Raw genomic sequence first — 27,598 nt, 5'->3', positions numbered from 1 at the left:
ATTCTATATTTCTTCCAGTAAACTGATGATTATCACTACAACATCTTCTACAAAATCCTGCACAATCTTTATTGCATGCCCCGCAATCACTTCCCGAACCTTCATTTCCTCTGAAAAGATGAGTCAAAAGGCTCATGACTCACTCTAGGGCGGGGCTTCGTGATTCGCTCTCAGGGACGTCCAATCAGAAGCTGATTTTATTAACATATGCTTGTATGCAAATGAGCAGAGATATAGCCTGTGGTCCATGTGTGCAGTGTGGGAACGGGCTGTGTACAGCGGGGAGAATGGAGTACGTGGTGTGTCTATGGGCGCTGTGGGCTGTGCTGGGTGAGTTTATGTCTGTGTATGGGAGAAACTTTTACAGGAGCAGATCGGGGATCGGCACAAAGCTTTTTTTTGTGTGTATAAATATTATATTTATATGATCTGCCAGGGATATGTGCATTATGTGTCTATGTGTTTTATGTTCAGCTGGGAGCAGATCGAGACATTGCACACATTGTTTTTTTTTCTTTTGTTGTACATGTGTGTAATATATATACTTTTTTCTCTTTTGAACTATTTATCGATGTTCTGTATTTGTTAAGTTGTATATAGATACTAGGAAAAAGTTGACAAATGTGTGTGTATGAATATATATATATAAATATATATTTATATTTATAATTTATGAATAGGTTTTCTATATGTTCATCTGCACATACTGTACATCTGTTGGTAGTTGTCCTGTTTTCTGCTCTTCCAATGTTAGTGAATAGGCTCAGGGAGTGGTTGGTTTATCCAGTTGTCTTTATTCCTTTGTTTCTTCTATGACGATGGTTTGCCTGCAAAATGATAACTTCCTTATATGTTTAGGATATTATATTCCTGATACGTTTTATTAGAATTTGTTCCCTCTCAGTCTATTATAAAATCATCAGTTCATATACCTTAATGTGGATGTGATGCCTATGTATCAACAGTCTCTTATCTTGTATGGAGTTAATTTGCGATTTCTTGTGCAACATTTAGGATTTTTTCCATCCTATCTTCTCTTTATTTTCCTTTTTTGTTCTCTTTTTCTCTTCCTCTGTTATAATCTCTTTAACTCTCCCCACCCCCATTTCCTATCTATCATGGCCATCATCCTTCTCTCTTAACATAATTACCTTTCAATACACTGATCCTTATACATTCTCCAAAGTAAACCAGAAGGGTGTCATATTCTCTTCATTGATTTTACTGTAATCTTTGAAGAGTTCACGGAAGACATATTTGTATTTGTTATTTGGGTATTTAAAGAATGTGAAATGGGAGAATTCATTAGAACTTAATTAGGAACAGTTTTTGTATCATTTGTTCTTGTTCAAGATGTTGACTTTTATGTTTGTTTATTTTTTTTGCTTCTATTATTTTTCACTTTTACAAGTTTCAATTTGCCTTTTATTCTAAGTTCTTTTGTGGTTTGATGTCTGTAGTTTGCCAGCATTTTATATTACAGAATGACCGCACCACTTTGCCAGTCACCAGTATGGCAATGGTGGGATGGCACAGCACCTGGGGAGTGACTGTGTCCCCCCAAAATACTGTAACTATTATTGGCACTTTATCAGAAACTATTTTGGTTATTGGGTCCTTTAGAAAAAACTTCCTGTCCTGTTGACAAGGTTTTACCAAACAGAAATTGTGGAGAATTCTTCAACAAGAAGGACAGAAATAAACTCATAAAAGCACATTGGAGTGGGAATGAACCCCCCCCCCCTGTATAGTTTTACTAGTATTAGGGGTTCTGATAGAGACCTTTGGACCTAATTTATGAATACCTGTCCAACATACCCTGAATCAGGAATTTGCATTATTGGTAAAAAAGAAATTTTAAAAACTGTATGGGCTTTTTGATGTCCTTTTGCTTCCTGATTGTGTAAGTTCCATTGTAATAAAAATAGGTATTGTTATAAATGATACATTTATAGCCTACATCAGGCTTTTTTAACCTTTAGGAACCTTTAAAGTAATTTTCAGGTTCCCAAGTTACCCCTACTATAGCCCTATACAGATGTCAGATAGACATCAGAAGACTGATGCTGGAAACAATCTTTCATGATCATTTCCAGTGACAGATGAACCAATAAGTGTTGTTTGTATACATAGCGTCATTCTGTTCTATGGGGGGGGGGTCAGGGGGCTAGTGAGCAGGGACCTGTGCTTTCCTTGGTGGTTATTCCTGATTGGTCATTTATCAATCCATTGTGACGGATTGATGGACAATCTCTGGGGAGTGCTGTACACATGTCAGATTTTCATCCAAGATGGGCTCAACCATTTGTTTCGGGCAACAAATATATAGCTTAAAGGAAGGATTTTTACCTACAACCATAGTGCATTAGCATGTTTAATTAAATAAAGAAAGTCTTAAATAAACAAATACATAATCTGATTAGTGTAGATAGGAGATCAATCCACCATTCCTCAAGGAACCTCAAGAGAAACCCTGGTTGAGAAACACCAAACTACATAGACATCTAGAGTGAAGTATGTTTATTGTGGGAGTATTGGAATAAAATCAAGAGCAAACAGAAATCTGGGCAGATTTCCATTCCCAAGGCAGCTCTTCTCTTTATTCATAATCTGCGCTTAAAAATAAACATGAAATCTGATGATAGTTGCTATGGGAAACTTCTTCATTTCCTTTGGATTCATTGAATGCTTTTCCTATTTATTTTCTAATATATGACAACTCGTATTAATTGATTATAATGTACAAAGTTATATGTATTTATTGATTAAAATGCTTGTTTAGGCCATAAATTACCCAGAATGCAGTGCTACATTTTTAGGTTTGTGTAAACATGGATTTTGGTTTTGGATGATGACTGTATTTGAATAATATATAAATTACATATATAATTACATATAGTATATACATATTTACATATTTATTTTCCCCTTCTCTTAGATTGTAAGCTCCTCTCCTCCTGTTTTATTGTTTTTATCTGTCATATGCAACCCCTATTTAATCTACAGTGCTGTGTAATATGTTGGCACTATATAAATACTGTTTATTATTATTATTGTTATTAATATGGCTGTCTGAGTTCTTGCTGTGATTTCTTCTCACAATTTTAATTTTGTTCTTGTATAGGTTGTTCAGAAACAGTACAACTTCCTCACGTTCAGACCTATGAAACAGTGACACCACAAAGGTTGCACCAGGTTATTTCTAAGAGGGATTTGCATGAGACTCGGGTAGGTTCTCATGGAGAAGCTGATACATCCATGCTCTTTTATATAAAGAGACTTCTACACCTTTAAATATACGTACAAATATGCTGAACATATGTACGTGGTACTGAAAAGATTATAATAAAAAATGGTGCGTCAGTGAACTTTCTGCCTGCAGGAATACCAGGACATATTTAATGGTCTGTCCAGGAACTGGAGCCATAAAGCATTGTGAGAAGACATAGTTCATCCTCTGATCTAGCCTAGCCCCCTCCTTACTCGGAGCATACAAAGCCATTTTTCATGTCGCGGAGATATCTAGGGTTCCCTGGGACTTTGACTCACACTGCAGAGGAGGGGGTTTAGCAAGAAGAGGCTTCTCATCATCATGAAAAATTACTCTTCTAAAAGTAAATATTTCAATATGCTGGGATTTGTTTTATGCTGAATATACAGTATGAGGGTTTAAAGTGGAACAAAAACCTTCATAGCTAAGAACAACACCATCTTAGCTTAGCGGTTTACATCTGCAGTTGCCATGGTGACACATGACCGCCGCTAGCCAGAACTCAGAAACTTAGCATACCAAGGTATTTAGTAAAGAAGTGGATCATCATCTCCGAATGTACACACTTGTGAATCCAGAACAGGGTGTTCTCAAAACTCTATTACATTATAGGGCTGAAATGTCTTTTTTTGTCTGATTTTGACCCTTGAGCTCCTTCTACCTGTGGGGTAAAATGAAGCTTGTTGTCTTGGTTGACAATGGAATAAATACACTGGGATAATAAAGTCCAATCCATAGGGTTCTAGGTATGTCATATTTTAGGAAGAGATTCTACTATAAATGCAGGGCATCTAGATCAGCTGTAATATCATAGACAGAGCCTCACGTTATTACAGAAAACTTTCCAATCAGCTTTTCACTTGAGATTCTGCAGGACAATCAAAATCTGTCCTGGGTCTTCCTTGGTGACAGCTTTATAAAGATGTAATTGTTTTTAAAACCAAAGATATTGTTCTACTCACACCATCATATTCTTAATTCCAAAAGATTAGTTTACACAATGTGTAAATGTGCTTTTGTTGTGTTTTGAACTGTTTTTTAGGAAGGAAGTGTGAGGCAGTTTAGTTTATAACTTGCACTTAACATTTATGTGCTAAAAGTCATTGTTCGCTTTCTAAGTATATGGTAAGTGTGTTCAACACTTAAACTCCAAATAGAAGTAATTTAACTAACCATTAGGGTGGATATGAATGGATTGTGGAGTCTGTATCTTTTGTCTTAATTATCCTCCCACGTCCAGCATTTTTATCATGCATTCTCACACTTTTAAAGTTTAATCCCAAAACATTTTTTTTGCATGGAACAGGGATGTAAAATTTACATGATACAGGGATTATATAATTTTTAGGTTTGTATTGTTATCTGGGGCTTGGAGAAAGTTTCCTTACCAAGGGCTAGTTCATACAAGTGGTAGAAAACGTGGCTGTCGGTGGCTGGGACCTTGACACATCCACCATATGCATTTTTAATGAGTGTTTCAATATTTGTCATACAGTACTACTTAACCTCTCCCTACGGCTCCCATTCATTCTGGGCAACCAAGGGTGAGACACTACATGTAGCATCTTGACAAAGGCACAGTTCCCAGGCCTGCAACCTCACTACTTGTATGAATTAGCCAATGTTCACAGTTTCAGCAGATAAGAAATGAAAGAAATACTCCCAACTACAACACTGTTTTAATAGTAAAACAATATTATTATGTAATTGTACCAGTGAATCATTCATATGTGGATATGCTGTTAAGGCTTTTTATTCTTTTTTACAGAATGTATATCCAGAACATGCCCAATATGCACTAACTGTGGAAGGCAAGAACTACACGATAAATCTGCTAAAAAACAGGTAGGAACGTGATGGGTTTGGTTGATTCAACCGACTGACCTTATGTTGAAGCAGAACAAACTACACAGTAGAAAATAGAGTTATTTTAGCTATAAAATATAAGCATTGTTAATTTTTAGAGGGAAATCATTGACTAATCAAGTTATAGAAAGAAGTGCACATTTTGTAAACTTTCTTTTCGTTATCTTACTTCTTGCTAAAAAGCCTAATGCAATAAAAAAAGCATGAAAAGAATGATAGAAAAAAATAATGATATAAATGCTGCGTGCAGAAGATTTTAGATGTAGAAAACAGACAATTTTTTTGTTTCTTTGGTGGTTTCTAAAGCTGTGTACAGATGTCATATTTCTATTGCTAGAAATAATCTTTCATAATAATTTCCAGTGGCAATAAAACAAACAAGCACTGTACACGCAGCTTTGTTCAGTTCTATGGAAGGGTTAGGAAGAACGTGAGGCACCCCGCTGCGTCTTCCTCCTTAAGAAATGACAGAGGTTATCTGCTGTGGGTTATGGTGATGGTGATTTACCATGGCAGATCATTAAACAACATTGGGGAACCTGCTATACATATGTTTGATTTTCGCTCAAGGTGATCAATACATATATATATATATCATGAATTTAGTCCTTTCAGTGGATCTGGTGGGTTTTTATATTTAAAATACCACTTTCAAGTGTATTAAAATAAAGGTAATTTTAGTACATGGTATGCTAAAAAGCTCCCATACTTTGACTCGAACTATGCCACTGGGACCTTTACAACACAAGTGTTCAATGTATGCATATCTTAGATTTCAGCTTTGTCATTCAAGTCAGCTTTGAGGTCTGTGCAGGCGCCACCTTTGCTTCCCATTAATAGCACAGCATTTACCAAGAATACCTAAATGTTTCATCACACTGACATTTAAAAAGAGTAGCATATTGAATCTTTGCTACTTTTATGTATAAGGGTTGATGTACACTTGTGATTTACCTTGATTTTCCAACTCTACATTTTACTGCACCGTAGTTCACTTGGTGCATTAAATGTGGACTGTCTAAAGTTTGCAAACTTTGCAGTACTGACAAAGTAATGATGGCATTGAGGGTACTTCAGTACATTATGAACTAACTGTCACTGCCTGCTCTGTTTTCTTCTTTTATCATGCACTGAAGACTTTCAACATATTTTCACTTTGTAACACTGCAAAGCTTGTGAAGTGCAGTTTGTTTGCTAGGTGCATTTCTTTACATGAGCTTTTAAAAGGACAAGTAGGCATAGTAAAGCATACATCATGGAGAAAGTTTTGGTTGATATGTGAGAGATTATTGCCAGCTGCTCCCATTCAAATGGGGTAGAAGCTTACCAGTAGGATAGCCTTGTGCTTAGTAATCAGTTGTCGCTAGCGCCAGATATGGGGTGGGCTGACTACCCGATAACAGCAACTTCCTGCGCCTGTGTATCAAAGCCTTAATATTAAAGGTCCACATTCTACAAGGTGAAATCACTCAGTAAGTTCCTAAATCCGGCTACACCAAATACATTTTGACACAGTATAATCATGGAAATTTGATAACCCTGTCTAACAACTGCAAAAATCTTGTGTAGCAGCTGCACAGTTTAAGGATTAAAACCAACAAAGCCTTAAACCAAGAAGTCCTAAAGCCAGTAGATATTGGGCATTGATGTTTCTTATTATGAATAAAAGTGGATGTAGGTTTACATATTTGCTCAATTTACAAACAGACCAAGTGACTATAATGGTTTTAATCTCATTAGCCTCAGTTGAAAATAACTGTTATTTATTGAAAATACGAATAATTATACTGGGATCTAAGCTGTGCGAATTGAGCCTTATGTGAGTTACAACAGCACCTCCAGTCAGAAGTATCTGCTCTTTTCTTTTTTAATTTAGTAAATCAAACTTTATACCTTTGAAGTATATCTGTTTTTTTTTAAAGAAATATATTTAATGCATTAAGCTAAATACATGATGTCTCTTTTGTAGAGAATTGCTGGCACAACAGTTCACAGTTACATATTTTTTGGATGATGATACAGAGGTTACAGAAACCCACAATGAACAGGTAGGTACACTTTTTATATTGACCATACGTCAATTGTAAATTGTACTCAAATTATTTTTTTTAACATTTGTGTGTATTTAATTTGGCCTAATGTAGTGAATAAAGGTGCGAAGTAAAGTAAACATGGACAAGAAATAAACTTTTTCTCATTAGCGGTTTGAAATGAATGCAGGTTCTGGGCACATTCACACTTTATTGAATCAGGCTAATCAAGCTTTGTTTGTTGAATGGGGGGTAGTGTATATGGCGTATGAAACCCACAGCTGGCCTAACGTACAAATGCAGGCATGTTTATTAAGCACATTTTACTTTTTGGTTGGGGTTTTGTTGGGTTTACTACATTCCTCAAGCTTCTTCCTTTTTTGGTTGTGTGGTAACCGCTTTGTGTCTTTCTAATGAACTTCCTCTAGTTCATTTATTGTGTGATGTACGGTCAGACATGGATATATTAGTGGCTCATTCTGCATTCCCTACAAGATGAGCCTCTATCTAGTTCCTATTGATGTTATTTCAAACCAGGGAAATCTGGTAAACATGGTCACTTCTACACCACACCATACTGAATCTATGAAAAAGCAGTTCATACACCTTCTTCTTTCTATATCTGTCTATCATAGTCTGGAGGTGTTATGTAGTCAGCAGGGGAACACTCAGGTCATGATAACATGAATGCATGAAGTTTCATAGGCAAAGCCTACAGATATTTTGACACTTATTAGACTACTTAAGAATCACCAAGTAATTTTAGCATTTATCTAACAAATCTAACTACATATTTAAAGATATTTGTAACTGACTGTAAGGAGGAAAAATACGTTGCTCAAGCCTAAAAATACATTAATGTGAAAGCAAGCTTAATCATGCTGGAAATCTGTTAAAATATATAGGTGATAAAATTAGACCAGTGTTTTTGATAGAACTGCAATGTGTGTAGAGCGCAACTGTGGTTTGTGGTTTTGGTGAGGTTAGTACTGTTTCTTGGAATCTTCACCTATGTTTATTGAAAGGTTTTATGGTTACTAAGTATTAATTTTAGTATTACCTGCAACATAGACAAGAAATAATATTGTAACATTTTGATAAAACACATTTTTAATAGTGAAGATTATTTATTCTTAATCTTATTAATAATAAACTTTATTTATAAAGAGCCAACATTACGCAGTGCTGTATATTAAACAGGGGTTGCAAATGACAGACAAAATACAAACAATGACACAGAAAGAGGAGAGGACCCTGTCCAAAGAGTTTACAATATAAGAGAGGAGGGAGCATAGTACTTAAAAGGATAGGGGTATACTATGGTGGCTTTTTAGTAATGGGTGAAGAATCATGGGGAGCCATGTTTGAAAAAGTTTAATGGCATTAATAAATGTGTGATGTTCATTTTCTGGCAAAATAAAACTAAAGAATGTTCTTAAATAGTAAGCATTACAGCAATTTCTGGGCTATTAATAAAGTTCTGAGGACAAGAAGGAACTACTCAGACATCTGGGAACGCTTTTTATCACAAAGGAAGTGTCCCAATCCTTCATTCTTCTGGGGAGAAGAGCTTTGGATCATAAGGACCATGCACCAACTGTTGATAGTAAGAAAACAGGAAGAGATAATTCACTTTACTTGCTGAATAAGGTGAATAAATTCTGCTGACTTCAGCTATTCAGTTATGTGCATGTACAGATTACATTTCCTTACATGCAACTGGGTATTCTTTACAAATTACATTTTCACCTCATTCACTAAGCTAAGTCAATTATCTCTTACAGAGGAATGTTCTTTTTATAATAATGCCACTACAGCCTATTGCCGGTTTGTGTATTTGGCTTTTTTTCCCCTGTATTCTGTGGATGGCTAATTGATTATCACATTCCAAAAACATGCACGTGCAAAGGCATTTTTGTAATACCATGCAGCTGTTACAGGGCTCAGAAACATGTTGCAAAAAAAGCAACAGGATTTGGTAAATCTTTTAGGTCAATATAGATGTAGATGCAATGTTTAGGTAACAGTAATATGTATTATTGCTGTAAAAGAAATTCATATGCTAATAGATTATAGATGATATAGATTAGGTTACCATTTTATTACCATAAGAGTAATCATATGAGTTAAGGGGGTGGTATTACTCAGAACAGCTGAGCAGATCTATGGCTTCTGAGGTGTACATGCCTTCAGGATAAAATAAAAAATCATAAAAAACATTTTTTAGGGTGGATAAGAAGTCCTCCCACTCTCACGCTCAGAGCAGGAGGTAAAGAGAGGAGGTTGTGTATAAAGATCCTTCTGCTGTTTTCTCCTTCCTTCTACTCTGCAATCTGTTTCTTCTGGAAGGCTAAGGGAGACTTGTATGGCTCTATCATTGGAACACATTGATCGGTTAAATGTTTGCATCTGAAAAGAACATACTGTACTTAAAAAAAACATGTTCTTAAGTCACGTCTTCTTGCTGATATTTTAATTCAGCAATGAGTTGCACACATACAAAAAAAAAACGAGGTACAGGGCTGGATTAGACATATTGGTCTGATTTGTTAAAGCTCTCCTCGACTGGAGAAGAGAGACTACCATGGGAGAACATGGGTGATCCAGCAATTATGGAATGGATCTGGTCTTGATCTTGAAAACGTTTGCCAACGAATAGAAATTATTTTAAAAATCCATTCCAGGTTTGCTGGATCACCCAGGTTGTTCCATGATGGTCTATCTTCCCTATTTTTGACGAGCTATCATAAATTCCACCCAATAGGTCAATGTCTACATATAGCAAGGACTAAAAGCTAGAGGTTTTCTTTTTAGTGATCAGCCACACCTTTTTATTCTCACCATCTGGAGAAATGTAGGCATCTACTTTAAACATATGTAGTGTCATAAACTTTTAAACCAGGATCAGATTAGTTAAACAGAAACATAGAGGTAAATCTTGTAGAAAAATAGCTTTGGCCAACACATACAAGCTCCAGTGATGAAAATTTAGACCTGACAAGGTGTTATCACTTGGATTTAAGGCTCAAATGTATCTTTTTATGTAGTTTAAATACCCTATTTTCAGCTATCCTGTTCTGTTAGTCTCCATTGGTTACTGAGTCAACTTTTTTTGTAAATTTGCCTAAGCAATGTCTGAAAGCTCAATACCAGTAGCAAAGTCACCAAATAACCAATTTCTTTTCTCATCAGAATATAGTACAAGATTATATACCAAGTGTGTACTTTTGTTTGTATATATGTTTTTTTTTCTTCTCCTGTGGTACAAAATATCAGATTTTTGATACAGAATATCAGACATACATTTTTTTCATCTTTGACATCTTATTGTTTATTAGGATCACTGCTTTTATCATGGATATGTGGATGGAAAAAATGATTCATCAGTCAGCATCAACCTCTGCAAAGGAATAAAGTAAGGGCTGTCTTTGTGGCATTTTCATTTACACTAAATATTTTATCCATTTCTTCCACCCAGCCTTGTGTTAAACTTTTGGCAATATTTTTATTTCTGTTGATAACTTCCTCTCCTGGTGGTAGCTGCACTCTCTTCTTTCTATATAAGTCACAGCGATAGAAAGTGTAAAAAGAAAAAAAATCTAAAACTCCAAACATTTTTTGTGTTAATTGCCTAAAGTTTATATTTGGATATACTATACCATGTAAACCATACAAAGGCCATAATGTCATGGAATAAAAACAAAAAGTCAGTATTATTAGATTTTTAGAGTTGCATTCACCGATTTAATGGGCTTAAAATGTAAAGATATTGTTTAGGAAAGGAAAAACATTCATTACGCCAAATAAAGTAAGGAAGAATTTCTTTCCTTTGTCTTCTGATTATTAACTTCTATACTGGGAAACTCATAACATACAGGAAATGTGTTGTACGGAGGTAATTTCTCATTCTTCATTTCCTGCCCTGAGGTATCAGTCCCCCTACACAGTTCAATTAATTTTCAGAAAGGGACATAGAGATGACATGCTGAAACATGTAAATGCGTCTAATCGCATCTATATATAGTCCGTCTCTGCATTTAAAGGAAGGAAATGCTCTGTCAAATTATCGATCAGCGTGACTGCAATTTAGTTAACCATAGTAAGATATGCACAGCTTGTGCGTTTTATTCTTTAATAGACAAAAAAGGGCCAAATGTGCTATGAAACCATGAAAGAAAGAAAAAGAAAATTTCTATACTAGCAATGTATATAAATTGGATTTCCTATCAACTCATATACACACACAATAAAGGAATCATACAGAGTTCTGGTTAATAAATTCTGATTTCACAGTTGTAATGTCACTTGGTGGCCACAATAAAATATATATTTTACAATTTTACATTTGTGATGGCTTACTTTTATGAAGCAGGCAAATTCATGCATATGTATATTTTCAGTGGGTTTATTCAGGTGAATGAACAGATGTACTTAATAGAACCACTCCCAGGACATGATGATGACCAGGGTGCACATGCTGTTTATAAGTACGAACATCTACGCATGAAGAGGGGAGCATGTCAAGGCAGCAATACCAGTACTGTGTATGATTATGGACCAAAAGTGGCCACAATGTTGAAGCCCGAGCCATGGGTGAGTTCCGCTCTTTTCGTGAAATGTTTTGATAGAACTCCTGCAGTTTTTCTAATGCTGTCTGTCTTCTGTTGAGTCGATTTTCAAGGTAAATTTTAAAATCTGTTATGGAGATTCTCACCTCCCTATTTTGTCAGTCACAAACACCTGGAGCATTTCGTATGGCTAAGGATCATGTCTGCACAGTTGACTTCCCTCTTTTGTACTTGGGCACTTCCCTTTACCATAAACTCTTAATCATATTTGTTTTGGTACTTTATAAATATCTTGTTAATGCTGATGGTATATTCATATTCCAAAGAATGTTAAATCAGTTCTCACATTTACCACAAAAGGAAGTATTTCTTTGAGGTTTGATTGCTCTTATGATGACTGTTTATTTTCTGAGAATGTTACAGGAAATGTATAGTTGCCTAATGTTAATGTGTTAACAGGTCAGTTCATCCTATTTAATTTAGAATGTCCAGTGGAAAGACCATTATGCCTTTGGTTTTGGGTCTTCACTACAATGGCAACTATGACTAAAGATTCTCTGTTGTGGATTTTAAATTTAAAAAATACAGAATGAAATAGCAGGTGCAGAACTCAAAGGTGTTTGGAAACAGGGCTTAGAATTGAGGGATTTCTCACCACCAGAGTCCCTTGGACATTTAGGAGTCAGAGAGCAAATCTGCCCACAAATTCAGCCTATAAATGAAATACTACATTCGAAGGGATTGACTATTTGTAAACTGTATGAAATGTTTTTTTTTTTTTTGCTGAAAATTATTTAAATTAAATGTATATTTTTAAATTTCTTTTAGAGATCTGCTCCATTACAAACTGGTATCAGATATGTGGAACTGTTTCTTGTAGTTGACAATGCTGAGGTATGTTACATATCTGGAGAAAAGCAAAATTACTATTATAATGCTTTCCACCATGTGTCTATAGTGTTTGTTTGCGTTTTTTTGCAGTATTTAAAGTACAAAGACATGCCAACAGTTCAACACCGCATGAAGGAGATCGTTAGCCATGTAAACAAGGTAGGTGCTTTGGCATTTCAAGACACTGTACAGCGCTGGGTAATATGTTGGCACTATATAAATCCTGTTTAATAAAAAAAATAATATTAATAATACTGTAGGGAGCTATATGACCATCTCTTGATGATATTAATGCAATATGCAGACAAGCTTGTGTCACCTTTTATGACAAATGTAATGGATGCAAGAAATCCTTGGCCCTACATGAAAAAAACAATGGTGAAATAACAATTCCGAAGCAGGCCAATTCAGACTTGATTGATTCATATCTAGATCAGCATAAAGAATGCTACCTGAAGTGTACAAAACCATTAAAAATGGTTTATAGCTTTTTATGTTTATATATTACAGGTATTCATTGTAACAAATGAGTTTTAGAGCAAACTATAATAAGCAGCCTTTGGTGAAGTCAAGTTGCCCTTCAATGTTTAGTCAATTGCTAGGAGGAGAAGTTAAGGTCTATTGCATTCCTGCAGTGCGTTGTACAAGGAAGATTAGTATATGGGTTTGTTGAGTTTTTCTTTGTATATGGATGTGCTAAATCCTTAATAAACTGGAATTTGTGTTTTTTTTTTTGTCTATACATGTTATATAAATGCTTCATTTTCTTTTTATAATAGCTGTACCGTCCTCTAAATTTTCGAGTCGTCCTCATGGGTATGGAAGTTTGGACCAAACGAGACAAAATATTAGTAAGCTCTAATCCTGGTGTGACCTTGGATAATTTCTTGAACTGGCGCAAGACTGATCTTCTTCGAAAGAAAATGCATGATAATGCCCAGCTTGTCTCGTAAGATTCAAAATATTACTTAATTAATGTTGTGTATTTGCGAACGCCATGTCTGTATTTTTTTAGTAATGACATCTGTCACTTGTTTATACCCCTGACTAACCCCTTATTTTTCATGTATACAGTGGTGTTGACTTTGAAGGGAGCACTGTAGGCCTGGCCACCAAGCTTGCAATGTGTACAGGGGATTCTGGAGGTGTTAACCAAGTAAGTAACATTTAATATTTTTGTTTGTTTTACTTGTGATAATCACCAAGTTTGGCTTACCAGATGGCTACATTTTTCAGGCTTGTAAAAGTAAAATAATTATTGTATTTATTTGTTAATAATAATAATGATGAATAAATGAATAATAATATTTGTTTTCATATTTTCCTTTCATTTACTGAAAACTCAATCTATGGTCTTTTACAACCCTAGGACCACAGTACAAATCCTATTGGTGCTGCTTCTACCATGGCTCATGAAATGGGGCACAACCTTGGCATGTCTCATGATGAAGATGTACCCCAGTGTACCTGCACAGTTCCCCGGGAAAATGGAGGCTGTGTCATGTCAAAGAGTGTTGGGTAAGTACCAACATATTTAATGTTCTTTTTTTTAACTTGGGCACCTTTAATATTGTCTCAAATAACTTTATTTTTATGTTCTCTCATACAGCATAGTATACCCTACGGTCTTCAGCAGCTGCAGCCGACAGGATCTGCAAAATTTCCTAAATGAAGCTAGCCCGACCTGTCTATTCAATGTCCCTGAAAGCACCGAGATATTTGGAGGTCCAGTGTGTGGAAATGAATTTGTGGAAAGCGGTGAAGAATGTGACTGCGGAACACCTGAGGTAACACCTACATTTATTCCCACAAAATGTGTTCCACTACTGAGTGTTTTCTTTCAAAACTAATTCATTTTATTAATTATGTTAATTTTGATATTTATGATAACACATAGCATAGCTTGTGTGAGCTAAGTCTTACTTGAGTAGAATTTAAAAAAACATGTTTTTTTTAATTAGTTACAGAAATTCAAGCAATGAAAATAGCAAAACTAATAAAACTAGTATAATAATATGTCATCAGTTCCACACCATGAAGACTGGGCATTCCCCATTCCACAAACTGGCCTATTTCAAAGTCTGGGTGTTATCACAAAAGCTTAGTAGGGCGTGTCTGTGACTTTGTCAAGGTAATATTTCTATATAGATGGTTCATTAGCTCTGGGTAGTGCTGGGGTTTCAGATTATGCAGCAAGTGGTACGTGCAATGTCCCCACTTTAAAATTTATACCTAAACACCTGTATATCTGGACACTATAGTATTTAAAATGACACATACATTCTATCTCAAATATGATACAAACATCATATCACTTGGGGAAGTTGCCATCTGAGATTTGTAAACCCAATGAGTATAGAAAGGTGTGGATCTCATCTTGTGAACGTTCTGCCTTTTTCTAAAGACAATATAATGAAAACTATAAACATTCCATATTTCCTTATGTTCCATATTTAATATTACCTCAACAAGGACACATTTATGTTAAAACCTAAAATTATTGTCTTTCAGAACAGTTTGCATGCTAAATATAACCATGTATTTAACCATTAATTATTTTATCCGAATTTGCAGGAATGCACTAACCCATGCTGTAATGCTACAACATGCAGACTAAATGAGGGAGCAGAGTGTGCACAAGGGGAGTGTTGCCGGCAGTGCAAGGTACACAGATTAAGCTGTTTTTTTGCTGTATCATCTTTACATTCATGATTTCATTGCTTCTGTCAGCTTCTTCTTGTAAACAAAAACTCAAGGACATATAAATGATTTTTTGCTACTGTTTATTTTGTCAGATTCGTCCAGTTGGCGAAATGTGCCGCAGAAGAAAGGGAGAATGTGATCTTCCAGAATATTGCACAGGAACATCTGCAGAATGTCCGGAGGATGCCTTTCAGGAGAATGGGCTGGCTTGTTCTTCTGGCAATGGCTACTGTTACAATGGAGCATGCCCTTCTCTTGGTCAGCAATGCAAGACTCTTTGGGGATCAGGTACTGTTACTGACTTTTATTATAGACCTGTGCACTAAAAACATAACTAGTAAATCTTCCAGCCCAGTGTCATAGTGTACTGACATTGAGTTAGTAATAAAAGGATTTACATTTATATGTTTACACAACCTAAAAATATACATCTTTATATCATAACCAAAAGAGCAAGAGCCCATTGTGTCGAAACATAAAATATCATTAAATGGTTTGTGTATATAAGAACAGTTTGCCAAAAACAATGCATCAGGTCTGTTTCTGGTCTTATGATATAAAAATGTTATATCATCCTACAGTATTAGGCAGGCTAAAAATTTCTTTTTTTTTTCTTCCAGATGCTCAGGTTGCCCCTGATGAATGCTTTAGGAGCAATGTTCATGGCAATAAGCACCTGCATTGCAAAAAAACTGTGCTTGGATACAGTAGCTGTAAACCAAAGTAAGTATGGCATTTCCTTTCTATTAGATACAAAAAAAACATAGATACTACAAATCATGTGAGTGAGTGATCATCATAGTTGCACTTAAATATAATGCTGAAATATATATTTTGCTGCACAGTAAAGTTTGCATAATAGTAAAACATGAATTATTGTACAATTTACTAAGACTAGGATTATTTTCAGTAAGAGGTCAGGTGTGTATGTATTTACATATATTAAAGAGGGATGAATATTATAGTTCGCAATGTTTTTGTTCGCACAGGGATGTCAAGTGTGGCCGACTACACTGTGCAAGAGGAGGAGAATTTCCTATAACTAACAATAGATATGTATTAACACTGATGGGTGGACAGGAGTGCAAAGTAGCTGAACTGTCTGATCAGGAAAGTGGAATAACAGATGACCCTGGAATGGTGCCCACTGGTACAAAATGTGGCATTAACATGGTAAGATGTTTTACCTGATTTACATATATAATTTACCTGATGATTTACAGTATATATATATATATATATCCACATTCATTTCTTTTCACCAACAATTTATAATTCCTATGTTATAGGTCTGCTTTGATGGGGAATGCCAGAATTTATCAGTGTATGGTGATAAGAACTGTTCTGCAAAGTGCAACAATAGAGGGGTATGTAGAAATATTCTATTTGTTTAAAAAAAAAAGTTAAAAAAAATAAAACATATTTATAATTATTTGGTTCCCATTTACCTCTTGTTTACTGTAACCAGCCTTTATTTATCTCTCACCGCTTCTTCTATTTTTTTGCTGTATTTTGTGTTCTTCTTGTATTATTTTGCTGTCTTGGCTTTTAACAGCTTTTTTTTCAACATGTACATGTAATCTTGACTAACAATAATCAATCTAAAGGGGACTTTTTGTACTTTAATCTGTATGCTTTCTTGATGCTTAGAAAAAAACATTGTCATTATTACAAGGGGATTAACGAATCAATAGGCCTATAGCAGAAATATCAAAAGTTGCCCTGGTGTATAAGGTGTATGTGAAAACTGTTAAGCACTGTTAAGTTCCTACCCAGTCAGCCTTGCTCCATGATTCTGTCAGGGTCTAGATGATTCTAAATTAGGGATAGCAGTCCTGAAAGTTGTCTGTGTAATATTTTTCTGAAGTATTTGCTTACAATACTCAACTCAGAAATGACCCTGAAATCTCATCTCTTTTCTATAGGTATGTAACCACAAGCGACAGTGCCACTGTGATCCTGGCTGGGCGCCACCATACTGTGACCACAAATACACAAAAAACACTGCAGGTAGCAATCTGTACAACACTGTGACATTTTTGTTGTGTCTGTAACACTCACTAAAAGAACACTAAAAGAAACAGATGTCACTGTCCCATTCTCTTTTTCTACAGGTCAGAATAAAGGGCTTCTCACTGTTGGGATTCTGGTTGCGGTTTGTGCTTTTGCTGTGTTGGTTGCTGGAGCAATGCTCTGCTACAGAAAGAGACAAAACAAATATCTTCAAAAAAGGTAATAGAGGAATTGGAAGTATTTTTTTTCTTGGTTATTTTTTTAATATACTTTTGCATGAACTACACAGTAGATTTCAAATATAAATGTAAATCAAGAACATAAAGCTATTTCTGTTCCATGGTATTTTTCCTGTAATTGTGAGGTTGAAGACAAAACTGTTTTGTGCTGTGTCCATTTATCCATTAAAAAGTTCTAACTTGCCTTTTCTGCCTGTGGCCAGCTGAAGGAATGGATAGAGTGATTGTCTAAGAGGTATCATATATTGAATTAGAAAATGAATACCTTCATGTTAAAAGATTACTTCTGATGAAGCAAAAAACTATCTGTGAAACATTAATGTTTAGTATAAATGAACATGTTGGTAATGTGTTGTTAAATGAATATCACTTGTTTTATAAAGATACCTAATATTCATTGAGTGCATTTGGTGACAGGCTTTGGTGACTTCCTCCAAATCGCTAGCTGCCTATAAATTATTATTATTTTTTTTTGGAGATATCACTATCTCATTTTAAATAAAATAGGACTCAGGACAGGGGTTATACATAAGATTACAGTTAAAGGCTTAATTTAACTTAGTTAAATTAGCATTTTTAGAATGGGAATGGTGGTACTAATGAGAGAACTTATATCCCTCTTAGTTTACTTTAGTTAAGTATTAAGATGTAACATGTCTCAACATTTATATGAATGTATTGGTATTACTTTTCCATAGTAATACCTGCATTTGCTTAATGAGCCGCATTGTGTGTTCACTGTTTATTGAGATATAACTACCATGAAATAATCTGTGTTATTCCAGGCAATTTGAATAAACATAGCATAGTTACAAAGCAGTTCTGGAGAGGGAGGCTGACATACAGCTTTGACAGGTTTATGAGGATTTCTTTTAAAATCCCTCACTCTCATATAATTCTAGCACCATATGTGGTGCAAGCTGTAGATATTTTGTAAGAGATTAGAGATTCATTTAATTTGTATTTCATCATTATCTGCAGTGGACCACAACCGGTCTCATCCCTGGCCACTTCCTACAGCTGTGCAGAATCATTTCCTGCTTCATGGTCAGCAACATTTGTGGTTTTGTACAGCTGTGTGTTTTCTCTAATGCACAATAAATTTTACATTTTGAAGAAAGAGGAACTGATGATAATATTTGTTAGGATCAGAAGAGCTATGTTTGCAGCTGATCCTGGAATTTTTAGCTTTATTAGTTGCTAATTTTAAATGCATGAAACACCAAAATATGGGAAACATTTTCAAAACAAATTCAATGACTTTGGATACATTTTTCCCTAAAGGTAAAAACTTTCAGTTCCTTTAAGATAGATGTATAAAAATGAAAAAAATCAAACATAGAAAAGTCATAAAGATGCACAGAACATTCATGCTTCAGACGGTTTGTATATTCTGAGGTGTAGAACATTCTACAAGAAGACATGTGCTGGCGAATAATTTTGATTCCTTCTTCCGCTGATTGTATTTGAACAGAATACAGAGGAAAGGAACCTCCTCAGTATACACATCCTCCTTATTTGTAATATTTATTTAGAAGAAATTCATTTTATGCAGGTGTAGCATGTTTTTGAGGACGCACTTTCCCTCCTGTATTAGTTGACGCTTTTGGTGTATCTGTTTGGCTCAAACCCCATGATGATCTTGTGTTTTTTTTTTTTTCTTTCTAGAATTGTCAGACCTGGGTTAGGCTCTGGGTTATCAAATCCTTTGTTCCAGGAAAGCATAAGCAACAAACAATTCATCAAGAAGGATTCTCCTAGTCCCTTGATTGGGCGTCCCCAACTTATTGCCAGCACCTCTAACTTACAAGACTCAAGATCTGCATTTATTACTATAGTTCCCAGTGAGGAAACTGAGGTTAGTTATAGAACTAGTAATCATAACTGGTTTCTTTATAAAAAATATTAAATGGGGTAGTACAAAAGCTGTTATGTGTGCATCATATGGGAACTGGTGGAAATCTGTGGACATTATTATCATCTGCATAAAGGCATGGGGACATAGATGGCAAATTAAACCTGGCAGATGTTTTTTTCTCAAAGTTTTAGTGACATTTTATCCATACAATAAACAAACTGTATTTCAAGAAGGATGTGTTCTTAATACATTAGGTAAAACAGTAAAACATTATAGTGCTTTTTTACATAAAAATAACCACACTTGGCCAGTTTAAGCAGCTCCTGGCTGGCTGTCTTTTTTGTATGGTGTCAAACCCCATCTTAGGTATTGGTTATATAATAAATAAGGTTTTGTTTTCCAAACCTATTTATCTACCTATTTGACAAATGTTTTATTTTTGCATTAACAGACCTCCTCATTCATCTCTGCTTCCCAGTCAGCAGTAGCAGTATCTATAGATGTTCCCAAATCTCCTCAGGTAACTTTTTCTTTATTTACTAAAGATACATTTGTTTACAGCTCCAATTAAGCACATGGCTTATTCTTTTGCCTGCTAGTGTTTACATACCTAAAGCCTTCCTCTCACCAGCAGATTCTTTTATTTCAGACTGTGAAAGATAAGAAAAGAACTTCCTTCTCTATTGTGTTTCTGTTTGTTTGTGTTAGCATGATAATCAGGAGGTGTTAAAGCTGAACTCCAGCCAAATGTTTTTTGTTAGTTTTAAGTAGAATGGGTTTTTTGTTAGTTTTAAGTAGAATAGGTTTTTATGCAGCCCATCTTGACTTTCTCTTCCAACAATTGAACCTTAACTGAGTAATACCATTTTAAAAGCCCCATGAAAGGGGTTGACTTTTCAACATTGACCTGACATGAATTAATAAAAGTTTTTGTGCACTCTATGACCATAGTATTGCACTCTTCTTAGTCACTTTTCCTGTAAACTGTAAACCCTGGGTTTCCCAATTAGGGATATCTTGTTTTCATAGGAGCATCCCTACCAGAACCACTGTGCTCCATACACTTGACTTATGTTTTAGAATAAGTAATTGAGAATGAAAATCCCATATTTTTATTTGTCTGTGACCATACCAGGTATATTTTCTCCCATCCTTGTGTCTTCTGTTGCCCATACAAGAAATAGGGGTACCAGCTATAAATCATGTAGTTCCATAGATCACTGGAATTTTCACAGCAATTGTAGGAATATTATGAAGCATTGTATAGTAGCAGGACAGCATTTATTATGTTGTAGAATTTTAACTGATACATTAGTATCTTGGATCAATGAAGGATTTTAAAATAACAGTATAATGAAAACATTTTTAAATTGCCCTTTCAGGTGACAAAACCTCCAGTAGCCCCTCGTGGACCTCCAGGCCGAGCTGTATTACCACCAGCCAAGCCACCGGTTAGTGATATTGTATTATTGCTTCTCCATTAGCAGATGCTTTATCTTACGTCCATTACAGAAACATACTTCTGATAATTCCTATAGAAACCATATAGTTATCTATATTTTATACATATGACCACAACATTTTTACAGACACCATATGGTTATCTATATTTTATTAATAATAGATACAACAACAATTAGTATGTCTTTGGTTATCAGCAGACATCTTAAGCTGCGTACACACTTCCAATTTTTATCGTTGGAAATGAACGACGAACGAACGACCGATTGGCCAAAAATCGTTCGTAAAAAAAGTAACCAACGACGCCGACGAACAAGGATAGTCGTTGGAAATGAACGACCGGACCAGCGGATCGGATTGGACGACGATCGTTGACCATCTATCGTGTATACGGTCGTTCAGTGATCGTCCATGGTCTGAGCATGCGCGGTGAACGAACGTTCGCTCACTTCCTGTGGTGCACGTCACTTCCTGTATCGTTCAAACGATCGCATCTATCGTGTGTACAATATCTTTGAACGATCATGTCGTTATCTGTAGGTACAGGATCGGTGCCATACGATCGTTCGCAGATATCGTGCAGGATCATTAGTCGTTCGTTTACCAACGATAAAAATTGGAAGTGTGTACGCAGCTTTAGACAGTCACTATTGTTCAACAAGTGGTTGTCTGAGTTTGGTTTTCCTGGCCAAATAAAGTTGTTTACCTTGTATTTAGGCTTTAGACTGTTTGAATGTCTACTCATCTGTCATATTCAGCAATTTGGATTTGTAAATTTGATTTTTTTAATTTTATTTTAGAAACCAACACCTCCAAATAAACCATTGCCAACGCTGAAACCTAAACCGGTAATTATCTTACACTTTACAAAATGTAATTAAGGTCATACATTTTTGGATATACATATTTTTTTCTGTATGGTACATTTTGTTTAGTAAACAAGCTTTATTTTTATGCTTGGGTATTATTCATATCCGAATAGGGGAAATGTTCCTGTGTGTGTGTATTAGTGATTTGTAGGTGTTTTTGCACGGCCAATGGTGCAGGTTTAATTGTATTGTTTAATACAATCATACAAAGTTCAGACAAAACATACATGTATTTCATTTTTGTGCAGGAAAAGAAAAGTATTCTTGTTGTCTAATCAGTTGATTACTTTTGTCACCCATGGTTGGTGACAAATTACTACTGTTGGTGTAGCCATACTAGGGAGGCGACACTAACTAGGATTGTTTCCATTATTTGGGAACAATCTGGCCCATGAGAATCTTTTTTCCCACCCTGGATATATATCTATTTTTCGGGAGGGAAAGGCTTAACCTTTAGCACAGATTACAAAGATTCCTGTTACTGAACACTGTTGCAAATGTCACCATTGTATTTTTAGGAACTAAAACAGAAGCCATCTGCTCCTATACCACCATTGAAACCATCAGCTCTGAAAACTACTCCTCATCCACTGCAAGTGAGTATTAAGTGAGAACAGTATAATGTCTGTTCTTAGGAGGGACAAAAACAATCTTTTCATGTTTGTAATGTCTACAGTTAAAAAGGTTTAACTTTTTTTTAGCATTGGTGCTATGAAATCAGGCCATGTGGTGCAGACTAATAAATGACTAATTGCTTTATCTTATAAACGCCTAGGCTCTGTAACACATCTATGCTAAACACTCCAACTTTTGTTAGACTTGACAAGATTAAAGTTCCTTTTTAGACACTTCTGTACATTTAGAGGAACCATAAATGTGTACATCCTCTGTTAGTATTTCATAGTTCACTGTAAACTTGGTATGAGAGTTATTTTTAATTTTGTGGTGATGTAATTGTGTTTATTCTACCATGGAAAATTCTTTTAGTCTGCATGGATTAGCAATGTCAAACAAAGTAGTGGAGCTGATAGATGAATATTTTTGTTTAATCAAATGATACTGTCTGTGTTCAGGCTTCCTACAACACACAGCTGACTGAGTTCCCAAAAAAGTTTCTGCACTAGTCCCCTATAATTTTTACAGTTTTAAAACTTACCACCTACAAACACTGGATTTAGGATGGCCCTGGGTTACCAACTAGCTTCTGATAAATTGACATTTAGATGACTGATGTGCTGACATATACATTTACATCAGGAAAATTCTGAAACAGATCTATGGCTGTAGAGTAAGGATGCATTGGGATTAGTGATACAATAGGAAAATCTTTACTAGCTGGCTGATTCCTTCTCTGAATTTCTTCCCTTTCTCTAAAAGCCTTGCTTATTCCTTAATTTTCCCATAAAATGCTTTATTCAGGGAGTTTCTGCTTATGTATGTAGGCATCTTAATTTTGCATATATTGCATCGAGTTCTGCAATATAGCTCGTTTTTTTTTTTTTTTTGTTATAACAACCTATATGCATGGTGTCCTGAGTAGGCAAAGGGATAAAGGGGGTATATGCATTAAAAAGAGGTTTACAAACACAGGATTATTTTACATTAATTGATATTCACTTACTGGGCCTGATTTCTTTAAAGCCCTCCAAGGCTGGAGAGGATACACTTTATTCAGTGATCCAGCAAACCTGGAATGGATCTGTTCCAGGATTAAGAATATTTGCTAGCAAATAGCACCTTGAAGAATAACATTGAAGAAATCCATTCCAGGTTTGCTGGGTCACCCAGCTTTACTGATGAAAGTGTAACCTCTCCAGCCTTGGACAGCTTTAAAACATCAGGCCCACTGTCTTTAACAGTGTTTTATTTATAGAAGTTCCATAACCTTTGACTTTTCTTATTTATTCCAGAAGGTTCCCTTAAGACCTCCTATGCCAAGGAGATGATATTTTCCATGGCCTACCTGGACTAACCAAAGACTGGGAGATTGTAGAAGACATAATTGTGGTAGTGCCTATCGGTGATCATGGTCACTTCACTGCCATTACAGCGCTAGATGTGCCTTTCTTTATTTAACTTGAACAGAAAGACTTGTAATATGAATTCCTGTTTAACAAATCGCGAAAAGTGAACACCTTCCATATTCCACCTTCTGTTTTCGTGGAAGAGTTTATGAATGAGTTTTTGCAATGTGCACTATGTGCGCTATTTCAACAAGGCATGTCATTCCAACTGGTGGCTGAAATTAATCTTGAAGATTATAACGTTGGTATCTGAAAATTTGTGACAAGGCTGAAATAGCAAACTGAGCTATGTAAGAAACATGAACCGGTGGATGCGAAAATAAGTAACATATTCAATGCATCATGCATCATGGAACTTGTGGTTTTACTGAACAGCATAATTTGCACTAAAATATGTGCGCATAATGGAGAAAATTCTTGTTTTAAAGAAGCACCTCCTGTACGGCACAGGATTGAAAAGTATTGCATATGTTTACTTGGACTGCCTCTTGCACATTTAAAATGATTTTATTCTTGTGTAGTAGAAAAGGATTTAGATTTTTAAAAATACCAAAGCTGGTATTTTTCTCTGCACATTTTAATAATGTGAATCATTTTAATCTGAGCAGTTATTTGGAAATATTGCTCTATAGCTCAGTGTTCCAATGTTACATCATTGTTCACTGTAAAGTGAACTTATTGATACATAAACAAGGGTTTTAAACAAAGACAATGCTTGATTCTCTCAACTGCTTCACAAACATTTCAAAAGTGTACTGTATTTGTTTTTTTTATTATTATAATATTTATAAAATATAATCCTCACAGTGTTGGAGGTTGCACATTTGTTTACATATTAGGTACACATGTATGTAATAAAGTCATTCCTGGGCGCTGAGTTACAGGTACTAATTCTATGCAGATCCAAACTGCTTTAGTGACAAATTGTCCTGGGTGCTTTTGGACACACAAACAAACCTATAAAACATAAACCGGTAGTATTTTTACATCTCATATATTCTTGCTGGCCTTTTGGGTTATTTTGAACCAAAATGGTTAAACTAAGAAATTAGACTAAAAATATGCTTATTGTTTTTCATCTCAAAGCCAGACTGTGTCCTACATTTCCACTGTGAGATGTAATTAGAAACACACAAGTACCATAAAAAGCTAAAGTCATAGGATCTCTTGTGACTCAGAGTCATGATTCTATCTTGTAACCCTATAAGTGCCAGCATTGATGAAACACATGGCTTAAAAATGTGTTTGGAGTTCAGAGACACAGCTTTGAAACGTGTTTAGACTGGGTTACTGCCTAGTGCAAACACATTGGTGCTTTATTCATAAATCCATGTGACATCTCATTCTTACTTTGGTTTTGTGTGACTTAGCTTAGCAAAGGTTCATTTATTATTATCATATGCACAGATACCTTTTGTGGCTGAACTGAAAACAATGCTCCTTATCTCTTTATGTGAATTTTTATTATGCTGCATTTATGTATGTTTTAATGTTTCTCTGCCAAGAACCCTGCATTGATTTTTTAAGGCACGAAATTGCAAGGTCTTCTTAGACAGACATAAGTATTTGATATAAATTATTATATAAACTATTTGTTGAATGAGCAGTTGAAAGTTGAATTATGATTATCATTGTTGTAGTATTTTTTATTTCATTTTACAATTTAAAATAATAAAAATGGTATAACACTGGCTGCTGGTCTGCTATGTTAATATTTTTTTATTGATGTTGAATAGATTTCTAGTTCAACTTTTCAGTGACTTGCTTTATTAACTATCACATGCTTAAATACATGGACAATAATATTGACAATCAATCACTGAAAGTCTTTATTGGGTCTACATTAGGTCATTGTAGAACCAGTGTATGCAGATTACACAGTGGGCAGCAGTGAGCAGTAATAAAACCAAACTGCGGGGCGGGGTGCCTCTCTCCTGTTATCCCCTCTCCATAGAGCAGAATAGCACTATATGTCCTGTGTTCTCTTATGAATCTTTCAGTCATTTGTCATTGGAAGCTATTGTGAAAGATCCTTTCCAATGACAAAACTCTAGTGTGAGTACGTAACCCTACATCCCATGAAAAATGTTGTTTTTAAAACTTATTCAAAGAGGCAGACATTAGTTCTTCAATACAACCATACTTCAAGATAATGGTGCAATTTTCCTTTTTTGGGTATTCATTTAACAAAAGCATGAATCGATAATGTGGTGTACTATAGGAAAAAATATCGCCCTTGATTCCTTGGTTTGCATTGCCACCTTTAGCAGAAATTCCTTCCAACTGCCTTTGACATTGACTTGATTAAATGTATGACTATTCCTCCATGCAAAATTCCTTCAGTTAAAAATGTTTATTACATCAACTTACTATTTTAAACTTCCACATTTCAGGTCTTTGACTAGGCTAGTCCAAACCAAAATACATGTATTCACATCCAGAAAAAGCTAATGATATTTTTTAGAAACCTTGGAAAATGGATACCAGTTTGAAACAAATCTGTTCATTTCATTATTTAAATACAAACTGGGGTTTTAAAACATTAACCCATTATCAGAAAGAATATACCAATCCTAACTCCCCTCTCCTACTAACCCACCTTCTCCATAGATTCATACTTACCCAACCTCTTAAGGGCTTAATTTGTGTGTTTTTTATGTCTCCCCACAAGATAGTCACAAATGGGACTCCTCTAAGTTATAATATTCCTTTCCCCTTTGTATATAAGCATTAGGAATCTCTGGAGGAGAGAGGATAGGTTAGATTGGGTCAGGTAGGGGTGTGTGTGTGTGTGTGTGTGTGTGTGTCGTCCTAAAAGTTGTGCTCATCTCAGGCAAAAATCTAGTGTGTATACAGCAGGCTCCTGATGTAGTGGTCGCCCTGGAAGACTGATGAACAACTAGGCAGGAAAAAACCCTGTAATTTTCTATGGAGGGGAGTGCAGCAGCGTGCCACTCATTTGTCCCCCCCCTCCCCAGAGAGAAGAATGTTGTGTGTACAGCACTTGTTTATTCATCTGTCACTGGAAACAATCACAACAGATTGTTTCCAGTGACAGCGATCAGATTTGATCACCACATTGATGCATTTTAATATGTTGTATTGACACAAACATAGGCAAAATACCTGTACTGTATTTTAGTAAAAAAAAGACCTGCAACTTTTAGATCAGAAGTAATAACATTGATATTGTTGTAACAGGAATAGGGCCTAAAGTTAAATGCTAAGCTTTTTTTTGTGCTATTTTGATAACATTTTCTGTAAATAGGGCAGCATGGTGGCTCAGAGGTTAGCCTTCTGGCCTTTGCAGCGCTAGGTTTCCTTAGGGTACCCCGGTTTCCACCCACATTCTAAATACATGCAGTTAGGTTAATTGGCTCCCCTCAAATTAGCCTTATACGGTATGAATGACATATGACTATGGTAGGGACATTAGATTGTGAGCTCCTTAAAGGACAGCTAGTGACATGACTATGGACTTTGTACAGCGCTGCATAATATGTTGGCGCTATATAAATACTGTGTAATACTAATAATAATTTAATGTGAAAATAAACTGTATTATTAATAAAAATTATGAAGCTACACCTATGCAGAAACCACAGGGCTTGCAGAGAAGAAAATTATTACTGTCAGTGTATTATACTTTCTGTATTTATGTGAACTACATTTGCTTTGCATTGAACTGCATTCCCTGTGGCTGTCACAGAACGCGTTTTTATTTTGTTTGTCCCTCACTTCTCTCCGTACATTGTGGACCTGAGCGGCGCGTTGCCTAGCACCGCTCTACTGTGTCCTTGGAAAC

The 27,598-nt window shown here is 35.5% G+C and overlaps 1 protein-coding gene across 2 annotated transcripts; it reads left to right on the top strand.

The window, feature by feature from the left end:
• Positions 1–249: 249 nt before the first annotated feature.
• On the top strand, positions 250–25,484 carry ADAM8 (ADAM metallopeptidase domain 8). Of its 2 annotated transcripts, none has more exons than XM_072423904.1 (25): positions 250–330; positions 3,125–3,228; positions 5,040–5,116; positions 7,107–7,185; positions 10,506–10,582; positions 11,568–11,760; positions 12,564–12,629; positions 12,717–12,785; positions 13,406–13,575; positions 13,701–13,782; positions 13,996–14,144; positions 14,236–14,413; positions 15,201–15,290; positions 15,422–15,617; positions 15,950–16,052; positions 16,319–16,502; positions 16,619–16,696; positions 17,255–17,339; positions 17,444–17,561; positions 19,250–19,439; positions 19,891–19,959; positions 20,822–20,890; positions 21,701–21,748; positions 22,288–22,365; positions 23,680–25,484. In XM_072423904.1, exons 1-25 carry the CDS (start codon positions 288–290, stop codon positions 23,713–23,715), a joined length of 2,631 nt encoding a protein of 876 aa, XP_072280005.1. In that variant the 5' UTR covers positions 250–287; the 3' UTR covers positions 23,716–25,484. The 2 variants fall into 2 exon arrangements, with proteins under 2 accessions (XP_072280005.1, XP_072280006.1); XM_072423905.1 differs by having other exon boundaries at positions 315–330; positions 3,125–3,614.
• The last annotated feature ends 2,114 nt before the right edge of the window (positions 25,485–27,598 follow it).

The sequence above is a fragment of the Pyxicephalus adspersus genome, chromosome 10 (genome assembly GCF_032062135.1).
Source record: "Pyxicephalus adspersus chromosome 10, UCB_Pads_2.0, whole genome shotgun sequence".
NCBI classification, from domain to species: Eukaryota; Metazoa; Chordata; class Amphibia; order Anura; family Pyxicephalidae; genus Pyxicephalus; species Pyxicephalus adspersus.
This window is presented reverse-complemented; position numbering and strand designations above follow the sequence as displayed.